This window comes from Eurytemora carolleeae, unplaced genomic scaffold, assembly GCF_000591075.1.
Source record: "Eurytemora carolleeae unplaced genomic scaffold, Eaff_2.0 scaffold375, whole genome shotgun sequence".
NCBI lineage: Eukaryota > Metazoa > Arthropoda > Copepoda > Calanoida > Temoridae > Eurytemora > Eurytemora carolleeae.
In genome coordinates, this window is record NW_019396277.1 from 81,676 (window position 1) to 97,057 (window position 15,382).

The 15,382-nt window shown below is 31.4% G+C and overlaps 1 protein-coding gene across 1 annotated transcript; it reads right to left on the minus strand.

Moving 5' to 3' along the window:
* Window positions 1-7,817: 7,817 nt before the first annotated feature.
* LOC111699982 (proline-rich protein 12) lies at window positions 7,818-14,453 on the minus strand. The gene is made up of 8 exons (XM_023470789.1): window positions 14,293-14,453; window positions 12,948-13,072; window positions 12,336-12,426; window positions 11,424-11,517; window positions 9,933-10,022; window positions 9,217-9,305; window positions 8,308-8,401; window positions 7,818-7,998 (listed from the first exon to the last, which is right to left on the minus strand). The coding sequence occupies exons 2-8, from the start codon at window positions 13,009-13,011 to the stop codon at window positions 7,945-7,947; spliced, it is 576 nt and encodes a 191-aa protein (XP_023326557.1). The 5' UTR covers window positions 13,012-13,072; window positions 14,293-14,453; the 3' UTR covers window positions 7,818-7,944.
* Between the last annotated feature and the right edge of the window lie 929 nt (window positions 14,454-15,382).

The window sequence follows — 15,382 nt, forward strand, 5'->3', positions numbered from 1 at the left end:
GCAGTTAACACTATCCATTTCACTAAATGATGCAGTTTACACTATCCATTTCACTAAATGGAGCAGTTTACACTATCCATTTCAATAAATGGTGCAGTTGAAACTATCCATTTCACTAAATGATGCAGTGAACACTATCCCTTTCAATAGATGCTGCAGTTTATACCATCTCTTTCACTAAATGATGCGGTTTAAACTATCCATTTCACTGAATGATGCAGTTGCAACTATTCATTTCAATAAATGCTGCAGTTTATACTATCCTTTTTAATAAATGATGCAGTTTAAACAATCCATTTCACTGAATGATGCAGTTGTAACTATCCATTTCACTAAATGATGCAGTTGAAACTATCCCTTTCACTAAATGATACAGTTTGCACTAACCATTTCACTAAATGATGCAGTTAACACTATCCCTATCACTAAATGATGCAGTTAACACTATCCATTTCACTAAATGATGCAGTTAACACTAACCATTTCACTAAATGATGCAGTTTACACTATCCCTATCACTAAATAATGCAGTTAACACAGTTTACACTATCCATTTCACTAAATGATGCAGTTAACACTATCCATTTCCCTAAATGATGCAGTTTACACTATCCATTTCCCTAAATGATCGCAGTTTACACTATCCATTTCACTAAATGATGCAGTTAACACTATCTTTTCCACAAGATAAACCAATTAACACAATAAACTCTATATTCTGTATGAAATTGAAGGTTAAGCAAAGAATACTGCAATGCGGGATTGTAGGTTTTATTCTCCGCTATAGAAATGCACTTTGTGACTTTACTAACTAGGGGTCTCACTTAAGTGCCGACAATTCTTCGCAAATCTCTTTTTCTGTTATACTTTATAATTTTAAGCATAAATGGCAAATCTATTTTTGGATTATTAATTTTTTTAATTCACATTCAATTTCATTTTTTTCTCTCACTTGAATGGGAACTGCATCACAGATTAAAAGCTTGCCATGATAGTGACCAACACACAGGCAACTGTAGTACATTTGAATTTCCGAGCCAGGTCAACTTTTCCGTTCCCAGTTTGTACTGTACCTTACTCTATGGACTAGCCGGTGCAACAAGGTTGACGAGGTCAGACTTTATGCTTCCTATAAGTTGAATTTACTTTTACCGAAGGGGCAGAGGTTCGTGAACTTATTCTTATTTTATACACAAAAAGGTTTGACATTGTTGATATACCTTATTGTTTAAGGCCCTATCNTAATCCTGTTTCATGGGACACCCTGTATGTGAATTTTCAATCACTCAGGACCGGGGTATATAATTTCTTAGAAAATCATTCTCCTTTTGAAAAAAATTTTTTATGGGTTTATTTGATTAATTGGGAACAGATTAGTGATTTCTGGAGAGAAAATAAATGAATTTTTGGGTAACAAGTTTAACTACAGGGTGTCTCAATAAACATGGAAATTCAGTGACGAATTCGATATCGTCTTTTCAAATAATTCTTAGATTTAGTAAACCTACTGAGAAAGCTGTAATCTGTAAGAGTTTCGTCTGCTATGTTCTCATTTTGTTTGTTTATGTTTTGACTGCATAAGGTTGTACTTAGTAAAACAAGAAAATTGGAGTATACAAACAGAATAAACTTGTCCGTCTTCACTGTTCATCTTGCGGAGACATTATAGACACATCTTTACAGTCTTTTACCCTATTCATAAAAAAAACTCGAGCAGACATAATAATATTATGGTTTTTGAAATTAGGTATTAAAATGCTAATTCATAACAAAGACGATATCGAATTCGTCACTGAATTCCCATGTTTTTGGGACACCCTGTACCTGCCATTTTTCCCCGTATCACACCGAAAATCCCCCCCAGGTAATTTTTGAAAATTTTTATACCCATATGACCTTAAAGGGCAAGTCAACATAATTTCAAGCGACCTTCCATTTCCAATAAAAGAGTAACACACCAGATTCACAACAATGCCCTTAAAACTAAGTTAAAACCGTTATCTTAAGCTGCAACTAATAATACTTTTCGATAAAAGAAATTTCTTAAAAACAAAATTCACAGTTTTACAAAATATATTATTTTATTTTCATTGTTGAAAATTTTACTTTGACAATAAAAAGTTTAATCATAGATTAATAACAATACAGATAAATATTAAATGTCGTCTTTCTAAGATCTAGGGTATTTACGTTCACAATAACCCTGAAGCAGAAGAACAAAGGAGTTACGCGGATACTCTCTTTCTCTGTCTTGTCATTCAACGCAGCATGCGCGTAACTCCTTATGGCTTCTTCCTCGGGGTTATTGTGAAGGAAAAAAACATTTTTCATGAAAAGACGACATCTAGTATTCTATCTGTATAGTTATTTATCTATAAGTTTAACTGTCAATTAAAAAGAAAGAAAAAAACATGTTGGTGAACTATTTCAGGAGTTTACACTAATAATGAAAATGAAATAATTTCTTCTAAATTGATTTAATAATGATAAGGCCAAGAAGTAAAGTTGAGTTGCATGGGGACTAAAATAAATTAAGCTGCAGATAGTCAAGCGTTAAAGAAAAAAAAGGGGGGGCAAGCTTTCTTAAGGGGGCATGCCACCAGGGCTCCCCCCCCCTAGTTGCGCACCTGTAGATAGTTACAGATACATATGTTCTGAGAAATGTGATATGAATATATTTTCATAAGAATAGTTGTCTTAATAAGAAAAAGAAAACTAAACGTGTTGAAAATATCAACAGATTTAATATTTAACATTGTATCCAAGTAGTGGCATGGTAAGGTCCGATCTGTAAATTAGTATTATATAAAACTAGCTGAAGTGCCCGGCGTTGCCCGTGGAATTTTGAAAGAATTTGTTTAGCCCATTTGGTCCAGCCGTTCGGCTAGCTATAGCTAGCATATAAATATAAATATATTTGCGAAGAACTTTGTAATATAGAAAATATAATTATGTAAACTTAAGATATAAATGTATGATTTGGTTAATTGATATAGAAATGATATAGACATATTATATAAATAAAATTTAGAATTGTCTTCAAATCAAAATTCTAATAAAGATTTGATTTTTTTAGAAGTTTAGAATAGTAGTAAACCCAAGGCTGCTGCAAAGATCTATACATATTGTCATTGTCTCTTTAAGCTTTGACGTTATTTTTTTCGAATCACTATAGATATAAGACGCTTAAAACTAACCAAATAATAAGAAATTGTAAAGGAACAATCTTGAATATTCCATTCCCTTTATCTTTGCAACCTGGCGGTGTAAACCTTTGATATTTCAACCTTAGATTACTTGATCTAACACTAACAGAGTTGATAGTTTGAAATATCTAAGGTCTACATTAGGTTGCAAAGGTATTTAAGTATCAGAGTTTGTGGGGAAACTCAATTCCTTTCTGCATTCAAGAATACAAGTATATAAGCACATATTGTAAGTGACAGTAAATGGTGAACTAGCCAGAAGGAGAAAGTAAAATTCATTACTGCTATGACTTTGAGACCTCGTAGCTCTTCTAGTTTTGATTTACATATTAGACATTCAAAACTTTTTGTTCTTCAAAAATAGCTCTTGGTTGGAGTTATGATTTGGAACATAAAGGATTTCAATCAAACGTGATATTTACTTTAGTTAGACGTGAGTAAAATTTACTTTAGTTAGACGTGAGTAAAATTTTAAATATTATGATGCATGTTAGCAACCATGAATCCGAATGCCAAGTTTTAAGAACAAAAATTTGTAACAGATAAAGAGTAAATAGTATAAAACACGTGTTTATATAATAAATATCAATTCTCGCTTTTAATTCACTAATTATCTAAAACCTTTTCACACTCTGCTTGAACCATTCCACACGCTATAAAACATTCCACATACCAAACAAACCTTTTCACACTCTGCTTGAACCATTCCACACACTATACAAACATTCCACATGCCATACAAACCTTTGCACTCTCTGTTTGAACCATTTCACACGCCATGCAAACATTCCACATACCATACAACCAAGTTGCACTCCCTGTTTGAACCATTTCATACGCCATACAAACATTTCACATACCATACAAACCTTTGCACTCTCTGTTTGAACCATTCCACACGCCATATAAACATTCCACATACCATACAAACTTTTCACACTCTGCTTAAACCATTTCACACGCCATACAAACATGCCACATACCATACAAACCTTTTCACAGTCTGCTTTAACCATTTCACACGCAAATCAAAACAATCAACATGCCGTTTAAACCTTTCAATTGTCCACAGGAACCATTTCACAACCACAAAAACCATTCCACATGCCATTCAAACCTTTCCGCACTGTTCTGTGATTGAACCATTCCACACGCCACAAAAACCATTTTTAATCGTCACTTAAACCTTTCCCTTTCTGCTTGAACCATTGCACATGCCTCTCAAACCATTCTAATCCGTCACTCAAACCTTTTTACAAACAACACAAATAATACAAACCTTTCCACACTCCGCATAGAACCATTTAACACGCCAAACAAACGATTCCACATGCCTTTCAAACCATTCTTATCCGTCACTTAACCTTTTCACACGCGAAACATATCATACAATACAAATCTTTCACGTGCCACGGAAACCATTCCACACGCCAATCAAATTCCTTTCAAAACTCCAGTCAAATTTGTCCACATAAACCTTTTCATATCACAATCTTTGCCACACTAAACGCTAGATTTAGTTTACGCGCCACGAAGCTATTCCACACGCCAGAAGAAACATTGACACGCCACAGAGAAAAATATCGAAAAGTCCTACAAACACAAAATATATCGAGTAACCTAAAAACTAAATGAATTTATCTTAAAGTTTGTTAGGGTTCCAAGTAGTTTCATGTTTTGATTTTATTAGTTTGTAGTTGGCTAATTATTAGATTAATAACTTGATGCTATTTACATTGCGTATATATCAATCTAGTTGATAATGCCCCTCGGGACTCATTTTATAAGTTCAGAAAATTAGAGACTGTGAATACATTTACTCAAAAGCGATATTGAAACATGGATAATAAGAATAGTATTTTTATTTTATTCGAAGGTGTATCATTTTAAAGGAAAACGCAAAAATAGTTTTTGTATTTTACTTAAATTATATAACAAATTAAAAACAAATTTAAAAACCTCGTTAAGTATCACAATTAAAGATTAGAGTTTTTTGTTTTAATTAATTTCATTTGAGAAACTGCTGATTAGCTTTCTTCGACATGTTGAATTTTGAATATATTTTTTCATGGTTAATGCCAATTTTTTCAAAGATTTTAAAATTGATTAACTGTTATTTCAGTAACATTCATTCATTTCAAACGGAGAATTACGAGAAGACTTTAAAGCATAAAATATCAACCCTGTTTTATAGGCGATTATATCAATGAAGACGACTTTTTTATTTGATTTTTAATTGTTGAACAGCTTTTTTCTAATTACAAGTTTTAAAGTAAATTCAGAAAAACTTTTAAAATTAACAGTTTTTCTTTGTTTCCATGTGTTTGTGTATTCCTTTTGTTGAAAGATTAATATAAATCAAAAAATTTAAATCGAAAGTCGTCTTCGTTATATTGATATAATCTCATACCACTGTATGCAAAAAGGACGAAAATGTGTATAAAAACATGCGAAATTTACAGTTAAACCGTAGATCCATACATCGAAAAAATTCATTAAATGTCGTATTCTTCACTAATGTACTGCTGCCGATATTTAGTTTTTTAATTAAAACTTTAAAACTGTTCCATTTCTGAAAACCGACCATTCCCCGCTGGGTTTCTATAAGCCAGAAACCGACCATTAGCCCCTAATGCCTCGATTTCAAAGGCGAGAGCATTTTTCAGAAACCCAACTGCATATCAATATTCCTTTAAGAAATTGATTTTTATAATTATACGAGCGATTTTTTTTACATTTTTTATCTTTTAGCCTAATTTTTGAGGGAGCCATTTATGATTTTCGTGAAAAATGCAGTTTAACTCGTTTAATACAATTTGGCTTCTGTAAATTGATTTTGATAGTATTTTAAATTAAAGTTTTTTTCCTAAAATGAGATATTCTCGACCTCATTTCCTTGCTATTCTTTAAAATGTCTATATTTTTCTTTGAGATGCACCTTTAAAATAGAATAAGTTGGGTTGGGTCAGTGTTTACGGAGTTATTAAGAGATGATTAAAATCATAAACTTAAACCAGTAAAACCTACCAAATACTTATATAGAAACCATCAAACTCGAAATTGGATAATTAGGTCGGTTAGGCCAGTTTCATAAAGAATATTTTTATTCCAAGTATTAATTACATTAGAATAGAATCTGTCTAACCCTAAAAGCGTGAGCAATAGAAAAAAGGGGCTGTAAGCATAATTTCAAGCATGCAAAGATGGCAAATCCCGATTCGCAAGTGTACTTAAAAATTATATTAACTATTTACGAATGATATTGAATTATAACTTTATCAGACAAAGCTGTTATGGGTACCATTGTGAATCAAGCCTTCTTTCCAGAGAGGATTTCTTGAAATTACGCGTTGAGTACATCAAGGATAAGAAAAAAAAATAAAGAATGTGAAAAATATAAGACGACATTCAACATTCTCACTTTCAGAAATTACCTTAAACACAAGATCCATTAATGTATACAATGTACATATACAGGTCATCACATATCAAATTTAATGCACATTCGGTAAATTGCTGAATTTTTTGAATCGGGGCCAACCAAAAACAAATTTATTGACTACAAATTGTTGTAATAATACATAATAACCTTTAATGGATTGTCAACGAGTTTAAAATGGTTTCAAAGATTGAAACAAAAACTAATTCTTAAGAGGATTAGAATAAGATAAAAAAACGTCCAATAACTCAAAGAAGCACCCCTACCCTTTCCTTTTATTTAAAAAAAATAATGGAAAAGGGAATTTTTAATACTAAACTCTGAGCTACAAAATTTTTTTTTTGGATAAAAATATTAAAAACTCCTGCCACTTACCCCGAATTAAAAGAATAAAACCGTTACTTCATAATTTCAATTTAAGAAAAAAGGCTTTAAAAAACGGTTGTTTGGGAATCGTAGATGGCACTCTTATAATCGAGAGTTATTTAAAATGGCGCTGACAATCCTTTTAATATTTCTCCTCCATGCAAATATCACATTGGTTATTCACAAAACGGAAAACAATCAAATTTAATTCATCAAAGAATGAAAAAAAAAAACATAGGAATTGATAAATACAAGATTTAACTGGTTAGGAAAGTGTCAGAATGAATATTCATTTAGTTAACAATATCAAAATTAAATATACAATTGTTTAATAATTAAATTACAATTTACTAAAGGCACAAGTAAAGAGTAAAAAAAAAGGTTGAAAAAATATCATTTAGGGTTGAGATGGTGATTTCAAACTTTGAATATGCCAGAAAATAAATTTTTCAAAAATCAAAGTTTGTCATTTTTTTCTATCTAAAAAATAAAAACATTTTTTAATGTTTTGAAATTTTAAAAAAACGTTTCAATCCCACATTGAAAGCAAATTAACAATACGTCTAAGAAAATATCAGAAAGTTCAACAAACTTTTTTGAAAACTCGACAACCATTGAAAACTTGTGCTTGCTATTCTTACGACAGGAGTGTACATTTTAATTAAATACCCCCCCCCCTCACCCGCCGTGAGATGATTTCCAAGTTATTCCACGCTTTTAATACCATTTTATACTTTATTAGGTTGTTTTGTCATATAAGTTGAAAAAAGGAAAGGGGGGGGGAACTTTCAACAAAATATACATCCCTGACTAACGGTTTTAAACCCGTGCGTAATTTTATCACAGATAAATAGAGTACAAATACGATCAACACAGGGTCTCCACGGCCGGAGCATTTTTATTCAAAAAATTTTAAATAAAATATTTCCAGATCTATTTCTGAAAAGAGTCCGCATCAGCCCAGAGATCTTGCATCACTTTAAATTGCTGAAATATAAAAAATAAATTTTTTTTTTAAAATATACATTTTTTAGATGTTACTTTGAACATTTTTTTGTCCTAAAAACAGAATAGGTGATTGAATTCAAAATATCAACAAAGCTAATTAAACGAAACCTATAAACTATAAACTAGGTGGCACTTGAATTCACGTCTTTGCAATCCTTTCGATAAAACTGATAATCTAGGTTATCCAGGGGGTTTTCAGGCCCCAACGGATGATGAGCCCCGCTCCGTGAAAAAAAATCCTGAATACGCCCCTGAAATCCGTAAAAATAACCAATGTAAAAGTATCACCTGTTCTAACCATGCATCATCAGCCAGGAGTTCATTTAATATGTTCGTAGTATCAATTCCAGGGGTTCCGTCCTTTCTACTCTTCACAATATCACTAAATATATTCATTTTTATTTCAGACAGACAAATTATTTAGTAATTGTATTCTGTATATTTTTTGTATCTTTGTTTTTTTTCTGTTACAGTGAGAACCATTAACACTGTGGAATAGGAATGCGACATTAATGCAATCTTTCAGTGTATGTTTAAACTTTAATAAGGAAAACAATTCAAAATTAACTTATTATTTGTAATGAATTCGTGTACAACGAACATTGACAATTGCTTTTAAATTCGGTGATGCTGATGGACCAAACCTTCAGTAGATGTTAGTTACACATTTTATTGAAAATATGTTTCGGTCTAGGTTGACCCTCGTCAGTTCTAACGATATCATAACCATCAAAATCGATGTTAAAAACCTCAAGAAAATAAACAAACCAAAAAGATTATTTAAAAAAAAAATTTTAATGGGCTGTCAAATGGACAAAAGGGTTTCGAACTCAGATCAAGAAATGGAAAAAAATGATTTGCAAATATTAACTTTTTAAACAAATGTTTTAAGAAAATTATTATTCTTTGAGATTGTTTCTGTCATGAAGATTGAACAAAACTGTTTAATGTGGTAGTTGATCTAATTAACGAATTTTTTCGTAAATCAGGGGGGGGCGGCTCGTCTAAGGAGGGGTATTTGAACCTTTTAAAGAATTGGAAATAAACAATTCTCTTTTTTTTTTAATTGCTTTGTTTAATGTTTAAATCAAATCAAATCTAAAAAAGTCGTATTCTCCTATTCAACAGTTTTCTGGTTATTTAATAACATAAATTGTTCACAGTTTTGTAAACGAATATATATTTATACATTTGTACCTGCAGGTTACAAATAGCTGATATTTCTGATGATGTAGTTTATGATAAAGCTGACATAATCGGGCACATAGTCCACAAACAGAGAAGTTCTAAAATAATTTCAGGAATATTACTTATGTTGTTAAAAAAACTATTTTTAACAATTAAAGAAAAATATTTCATAAACAACAACAGAACAAAATAATGGTAAAAACCAAAACCAAGAACACTAGACCATAACCATAACAATGACCATAACCATAACAATGACCATGACCATAACAATGACCATAAAAATGACCATAAAAATGACCATAATAATGACCATAACAATGACCATGACCATGACCATGACCATAACAATGACCATGACCATGACCATAACAATGACCATGACAATGACCATAACTATGACCATAAAAAAACTGAGACTATGGTTAAGACTATGGCTAAGACTATGGGTTAGACTAAGGCTAAGACAATGGCTAAGACAATGGCTAAGACCATGGCTAAGACTATGGTTAAGACTATGACTAAGACTATGGGTTAGACTAATGCTAAGACAATGGCTAAGACTATGGCTAAGACTATGGCTAAGACTATGGCTAAGACTATGGCTAAGACTATGGCTAAGACTATAGCTAAGACAATAGCTAAGACAATGGCTAAGACAATGGCTAAGACTATGACTAAGACTTTAACTAAGACCAGCACCAGGACAATAACTATTGACTTACCCTATTCATGATGGCATCTGTATCAGGAGGGACTGCACACAGTGTATTAGGATGATAAGGTTGACCGTACAGTTGTATCATTGTACTTGCCTGACAAGAAAACATATCAAAGTGAGAATCAGAAAAGAATGTCGTCCTTATTCCTTCTTTTACTTGGAATGTTGCAACTGATTAATTTCTAAAAAGTTTTAGAAAAAGTTTCAATTTGTAAAATCCTTTCCGGCATTTCAAAATTCAATGAAAGTAGTAGATGACAATTATTCCACTGTTTTCTGATTCCCATTGTACTATAGTACACCAAATAGATTCTAGTACAATAGATGGCAACGTAGAATTTGTACACTCTCAGTACAGCTGTATTCTGACGTCACAAATGTCAATTCAGTTTTTGTGTCCGACAAAATCATCAATAATACTTACAGAGAAATAAGTGCAATTTTATGTGCTCTTTAGTTTCTGTTTTTGACCTTTTTAATTTAATCTTGGAAAACATGTCAACTAATTTGAGAAAATTTCATTGTCCTGGTTATATTTGACACTTGTGACGTAGTGTATAATTGGTTAATTACTCTGTTGCCACCTAATGTACTTGATAATCTATTTGTAGTACACAAATATTTTTGTGCCGATATCCAATAAATACTCCCCGCCCCTCCATACCCATAAAAATATCATTATTAACAATTGTCCAATTTCTTAAATGCAATTATGTAATCGTTATCACATTCTAAGCTTGTTAAAAAAAATACGTGATTTTCCAGAGTTTAAAAAATTTATAAGAGAAATAAAAACCTCGGGAGGGGGAGAGTATATTCTCCATAATGTAAAAACTCTGTATTTTGAAATAAAATTAAAGTCGTAAGTAGTATTGTTAGTTGTTCAGAATTTTCAAAAAAATTAATTAATAAAACGTCCAAAATTTCAAAACTGTATAAATTGTTAAAAGTTTTTTTATTGAAATTTGCAATATATTTATCCTAAAGAAAATTAAAAACCCATTCAAAAACGATCATAATAACAAATTCGTTTTAGTATCGTTTCTGCATCGTTTTGGGGTAGTTGACAAGATTCCTTTATCATTTATCTACATGTAACATATGATATATATAAAGTTGTAATCTCGGTTTGTCAGTTTGTTTGTCCGATCATAAATCAGGAATCCATTGACCGATTTGCCTCAAAATTTGATTGGGGGAACTCGGGAGACCAAAGGGAATGTTCTAAGCTTGGTTTTGAGCTTCTAAATTGAGTGGGTCGACTCTTATCGTGAAAAATAGCTAAAATCGTAATTTACGATAAGGAGCGGGTAAACGGTGGGAGTAACTATGACTCCCTTGTGCAACACTGGGTTCCCAAGCAAATTTTTAATATTACAAAAAAAGCAGATCTATATTTTCCGTTTAATTCTTAAATAAATAAATAAACGAATAAAATGGTTAAAAAGATATTAATCCTATAAAATAACATTATTCCTATTTAAAAAAAAAATACCTTTGATTTTTCACATCCCCCGCATACAGTGGAGGTACAGGCCTCAGCTCCAAGATCATCCAGACAAGGCCAAACTGTTAATGCATTCTGAAACCTAGTTAAACATATGTAATGATAACAATAACATAACACTAACACTAACAATAACACTAACAATAACAATAACAATAACACTAACAATAACACAACACTAACACTAACACTAACAATAACAATAAAAATAACAATAATAATGAAAATAACAATAACAATAACAATAACACTAACAATAACATTAACAATAACACTAACACTAACACTAACAATAAAAATTACAATAACAATAACACTAACAATTACACTAACAATAACAATAACACTAACAATAACAATAACAATAACAATAGGGATAATAATAACAAAAACAACTTTATAATCATCATTCAACGATCAATCTGTAAAAAAAAATAATCAATAATAACCTTACTTAGGCGGAAATAAAGAAACCAAACTGACACATAAATTAATCTCTTGCCTAAGCTGTCGTTAAGACTATTAAGACTAAAATATGGCTCTAGTCTTGAAACAAGTCGCGTCTAATGTGTAGTGTAAAAGACTAAAAGCAATTTAGACTCAGCTGAGCTTTTAATCGTGAATTTATTATAAATTTCTTTGCTTGAATTTTATTCATTACATTTATTACAGTGGTATAAAATGTTTAAGTGTTAAACTAGCTGGCCAAATGGTTGAACCAGATTGGCTGACCCTTTTTAGGGAACCCATGGTTACGTTACCCTGGGTGTAACATAGGCTAAAAAAAACTTCAAAATTTTTTTCTTCTCAAAAATTTTTTCAATAATTTTTTTTCAACATTTTATTTTTTATTTTATGGGCAACGCCGGGCACTTCAGCTAGTATAATTAAGCTTCCTACCCAATTGTCCAAGATGTTCCAATGAAGAGTTTATCTTTTCTAAGAAGCGTTACGCTGTCCACTCTCTCAATGTTGGACACAAAATACTCGTCTGAAAATAAATTAAAAATTAAATAGTAATGTAGTCGGCGGTTTTATTAACACAAGTAAGACGACTTTTTTATTTAAGTTTTGATTGTTTACAAGATTTTTTCGAATAAAAAGTTTATCAAAGAGAAGTTTTTTAATCGAAGCGCTTTTTTCCATGTTTATATGTAATCATGCTGTTAAAAAGCTTGATATAAATAAAAATAAAAATTCGTCTTCATTGTATTGATATATACGACGAAGACTGTAGAAACTTTAATTTGTAGACATGTAGACTTTTATCCATTAGATTTGAATGTTAAACGTGTTTTTTCTCAATTTACTTGATTACTTGAATTAACTAAATTTCGAAATCTGTAGAAAAATAATCAGTTATTGAGAATAAACGCATGTTTAAAAAAAACGCGTAGCATATTTCAGTCTAATTTCAAACTGAACATGTTTTTGAGAATATAAATAATAAATAAATTGGTTATCTAAAAATGAATTTACAAAAAATTGCAATTTTATTTTGTTCACTATTACCTTGCTCCGTAAATATTTCGTTGAGAAAATTAGGATCTAGGCACTGTGAGATCAGGGTCTGCATGTATACTTCAAAATTTTCCTGGAACTGAGCTGTTTCCGTTCTACTCCGGGTACAGATTTCCCTAGACAACCAGAAACTTAGATTTATTTTAGTTTTTGGATTACTCCAAGGAACCCTAGAAAGGGTGGAGTAGGAGCTGCAGTGGTTGACATAATAAATCTGCATTAGAAGTTTCCTGTTTTTCATCTGCTAGTAAAATAATAAAGTTTATTCCATGTACGATATATGTAAGATATAAAAGATGGGTTCTCAGTTAATTTTGGTTTTAATGGAATAACATTTTATTGTTTTATTGATTAAATTCTTTTCATATTTTTTTGTGGTATTTTATCGTCTTTTTCTCTTATATCTTTTTCCTTTATTTTTTATCATCTATATATAAATTTGGCTTGTCTGTCTGTTTCTATCCAATAAACGTCAAAACGGCTGAACCGATCGGGCTCAAATTTTTTGTGGGACATCACGTGACCACAGGGAAGGTTTATGAATGATAAAAGTTAAATAAAAATGTGTTTTAAAGGTTTTCAATTTTGTAAAAAAATTAAATTCTTGAAAATCCGCGAATTTTTTTTTAAAAATCCGCAAAAATTTGTTCTTCTTTGTTTTTAAATGTAAACAAAAAGAACATGTTCACAATTTAAAAAGAAGATGCGCGCGAAGCGCCCTTAAGCCTAGAAAGAAGGGCGCGAAGCGGCTTGAATTTCTAGTTATTTTAAATTTTACTCGTTTTTTGTTGTCGTTTTTATACTTGTTTGACAAAGATTTTTAATTTTTGTTCATATTCCATCTAATTTTAACATATAAAAACAGTCACTGTAGTCATTATTTAAAATAAATACAAATTATACAATTTTAAAAGAAGTATTTATTATAACTTATTTTAGGATCTGTGTAATTAGTGGCTGGTATACAAACTGTCTGTGTAATCTGTGTCTGGTATACAAACTATCTTTGTAATCTGTGTCTGGTATAAAACCTATCCCTGTAGTCTGTGTCTGGTATACAACCTATCCCAGTAATCTGTGTCTGGTATACAACTTATCCCTGTAATCTGTGTCTGGTATTCAAACTATCCCAGTAATCTGTATCTGGCATACAACCTATCCCTTAGTCTGGTATACAATCTATTTATGTAATCTGTGTCTGGTATACAACCTATTCCTGTAATCTGTGACTGGTATACAATTTATATAAGTAATCTGTGTCTGGTTTACAAACTGTCCCTGTAATCTCTGTCTAGTATACAATCTTTCCCTGTAATCTCAGAACTAAAACACTTACTCAATATCAACTGTGCTAGACGGTGAAGAGGAGGGGTCAGCCTCCTCTCTGGTGACGTGACCAGATTTGATACGGTGAACCACCGTCTCCTTGCTTCCCTGTCGTAGTATTTTAACAGGTACGCAGTCGTATTTGTTCCTAGGCAAATTTTTCTTAATTAATCAACTATCTTTTTTTAAATTTCTTGTTTTAGTCAAATTTGAATATAAAAACATACGGATTTCGGTGGAAAAACATAGCGAAATGGATGGAAGCATTTGTCGTACAAATAAAAAAAAAAACTAATAATTAGTTTAAGAAAAATAACAGTGGTATCAATATAATGGAGTATAAGGAAGACGATATTAAATAGTTTGATATACATAAAATTCAGCAATTGTGCAAAGTACACTTTATACGTGCATTAACAAGCTAATATTGAATATTTTACTTTAACAAAAATCAAGACACAATAGATTACTTACATACAGGGGTCCATATAATTCCATCAATACGATCCAAAATGTTGGTTGATTGATGATATTAGGGACAGAAGTTAAAACAGGTTGTTATTGTTAACAATTGGAAGTATGATGTCAAGTTGTAGAAAAAATTCCGTTCTGCAGAATGTTTGCTGCAATTGGGGGTGATTGTTTTTCTGTATATCATTAATAATCTATCTCTTATATTAATTACTGATATTTACATCTTTTAACACCCCAAATGCAGTACCCATTTCTGAAGTGTAGTACACGTACAAAAAAGTGTATTTTCATTTCCCATCTGGGATTAAAAATGAAATTATGTGGACCCCTGCTTAAACGTCGTCGTCAAATTTTACAGTTTTAGTCCCACTGTGCTTGACAATAATCAGGGGCGGAAACAGGATTTAAGTGAGGGGGGTGCTGCCCCCCCCCTTACTATGATGAAGACTGAACAGAGCAAAAACAGGCTGAGCTGGGAAGTCTTGTACTATGGATCCAGGGGTGTATATTTTCTAGAAATTCATTTTTCTCCCCCTACCGTTTAGAAACTCATTTTTTTCCCAGAAGTTATGGAAAATTAATAAGGGGGAAACCCATGAATTTAAGAGATAAAAGTATCAAAAAAA